The sequence below is a fragment of the Penaeus chinensis genome, chromosome 13, assembly GCF_019202785.1.
Source record: "Penaeus chinensis breed Huanghai No. 1 chromosome 13, ASM1920278v2, whole genome shotgun sequence".
NCBI lineage: Eukaryota > Metazoa > Arthropoda > Malacostraca > Decapoda > Penaeidae > Penaeus > Penaeus chinensis.
The window spans coordinates 10,374,297-10,376,796 of record NC_061831.1 but is presented as its reverse complement, the minus strand read 5'-3'; the positions used below and the strand labels follow the sequence as shown (position 1 = coordinate 10,376,796).

At 45.8% G+C, this 2,500-nt stretch overlaps 1 protein-coding gene across 3 annotated transcripts in view; it reads left to right on the top strand.

Annotated features, from left to right (window-relative positions):
• Positions 1-2,500, top strand: part of LOC125031899 (acetylcholine receptor subunit beta-like 1) — a gene marked incomplete at its 5' end in the record, with an annotated part of 15,444 nt that overhangs the window by 1,209 nt on the left and 11,735 nt on the right. For all 3 annotated transcript variants that reach the window (XM_047622898.1, XM_047622897.1, XM_047622899.1), the window contains 1 exon segment: positions 1,384-1,554. In XM_047622898.1, the coding sequence (XP_047478854.1) occupies positions 1,384-1,554 (171 nt within the window).

The window sequence follows — 2,500 nt, the reverse complement described above, 5'->3', positions numbered from 1 at the left end:
TGTTCTCAAGTAAATTCACACACACACACACACACACACACACACACACACACACACACACACACACACACACACACACACACACACACACACACACACACACACACACATATATACCAACGAAATTGACATTGGACTTAATTGCAATCAACGCCTTGCCTCTGTTGCACCCTCCAGCATAAAAAACGACATTAAAACAACAACAACAACAACAACAAAAAAACCGACGCAATTCACTCCTTAAAAAACGACCCAGCAAGATGTCACGAGCGAGAACACACCATATTTTTTGTCTTGTCACTCTTATTGCTCCAATTCTTAGGTGGGGTTCAACACATGACTAAGTATCCTTCAAGCCCTCGTTTCTGTCTGATTCCACATATTCCTCCGCGTTTCGAGTCTTCCCATTTCTCATTTTTGATTCATATACCCCACTTTTTTGTCAAGAATTCTCATAGCTAATTACCGTAACGCAATTTTTGCAGAGTCCTCCTATGACTTTCACATTCCTTCATTTTCTTCAGAATCGCCAATACTCCTCACTAACTCCCGTGCCCCTGTTTCATAAAGTCCCCATTTTATTAATTTGCGAATCTCATGCTCCATTATTTCCAAAGTCATTTCTCGCCCCAAGTACCCATACTCCTATTGAATCGTGTTCGTTGCGACAAATGTAGAAAAAGGAATGAATGAGAATGAATCTCTTCACAGTCTAAGAAGTAATGTTTGTACATCTCTTGTACTGTGAAGATATTAATTCTCATTCACACCCTTCTCATACGCCAGTCTCAAAAAGAAAAAAAGAAAAAAAAAAGACTCATGTCTAATTATTATCCCTGTCTTCCAGAGTCCTCTCTTTCATCCCAAAAAGTCATACCCCCATTTTCCACAGTACTCTTTTAGTCTTTTTAGAGTCCTAATTCTCATTATTAATACTTCTGACCATAATATCCCTAGTTCTCATTTCTCATCTCTAATATTCATGACCCTCATTCTTTTCAGAATCCTCAAATGTCATTCCTAATACTCAAGACTCTAATTTCCAGAAGCCCCTTTCCCCATTCTCTTCCTCAAGTATTCCAATAACTCATTTTTCGACCTAATACCCATAACGACAATTAAAAGAAGCACTCATATCTCATTTCCAAAATCCTTCATTTCTCATAACCCATATTTTCCAAAAAAACACATATCTCATAACCCACATTCTCCAAAAACTCATTACTCATATATTCCAATCACTCATTTTTCAACCTAATACCCATAACGACAATTAAAAAAAAAAAAAGCACTCATATCTCATTTCCCAAAACTCCTCATTACTCGTGAACCACTGCCTTAATACTCACTGCCTTAATACTCACGACCTTCATTCTATTCCAGAGTTCCTGCACGATAGACGTGACGTACTTCCCGTTCGATCAGCAGACTTGCCTCATGAAGTTCGGTTCCTGGACCTTCAACGGAGATCAAGTGTCCCTCACGCTCTACAACGACAAGAATTACGTGGATCTCTCTGACTACTGGAAGTCCGGCACGTGGGATATTGTAGAGGTAAGGGCGGGGTCGGGGAGGACTTTGGGGTATGGGAGGGGGTGGGGGTGGTGGGGGAGAAGGAATGGTCAGGGAAGGGATGGTGGGAAGGGAGGAGAGGGGGGAGGGTCAGGGAAGGATGGTGGGAAGGGAGGGGAGGTGGGGAGGGTCAGGGAGGGATGGTGGGAAGGGAGGGGGTGGGGGGAGGTGGGGTCAGGGAGGGATGGTGGGAAGGGAGGGGGTGAGGGGGAGAAGGAATGGTCAGGGAAGGGATGGTGGGAAGGGAGGGGGTGGGGGGGGGGAGGAAGGGTCAGGTAGGGATGGTGGGAAGGGAGGAGGTGGGGGGAGGAAGGGTCAGGTAGGGATGGTGGGAAGGGAGGGGGTGGGGGGAGGAAGGGTCAGGGAGGGATGGTGGGAAGGGAGGGGATAGGGAGGGAGTTGGTGGTAGGGGTTGAGATGGATGGGTGAAGGACGGGGTAGAGGGGGGAAGGAGAGATTAGTGAGTAGGTAGTAGGGGGTGGGAAACAAGGGTCAGGGAGGGATGGTGGGGAGAAGGAGGCAAGGAGAGGTCGGTAGGGAGGGTGGGGGGGAGTGTCTTGAAAGGGAGGAGGATGGTTCGGAGGAAGTAGGAAGAAGTAAGGAAGAGAGGTATTATTGGAAATAACGCCTAACAGAAGGCATGACAAATTTGCCCTTATCATAGAACGTAACCTTCTAAGACGCTCTTATTCTATAGACATTACCCTAGCAAACAAATAATAAGGGAAACAGAGAGGATGAAAATGACGCAATAGCGAGGAGGTGACGGAACAACCGAGCGAAATTGCGTTGGATGACGTAAGCGAGTGAAATCAAATGAGCCAATGGGAACTGCACTTAGCCGTCACGTGACAATAGCGACCAGTCTATTAGAGCCAATAAGATTTGTAATAGATAGTCACAGGAGAAGCTGAACCCAAGAGAAGTC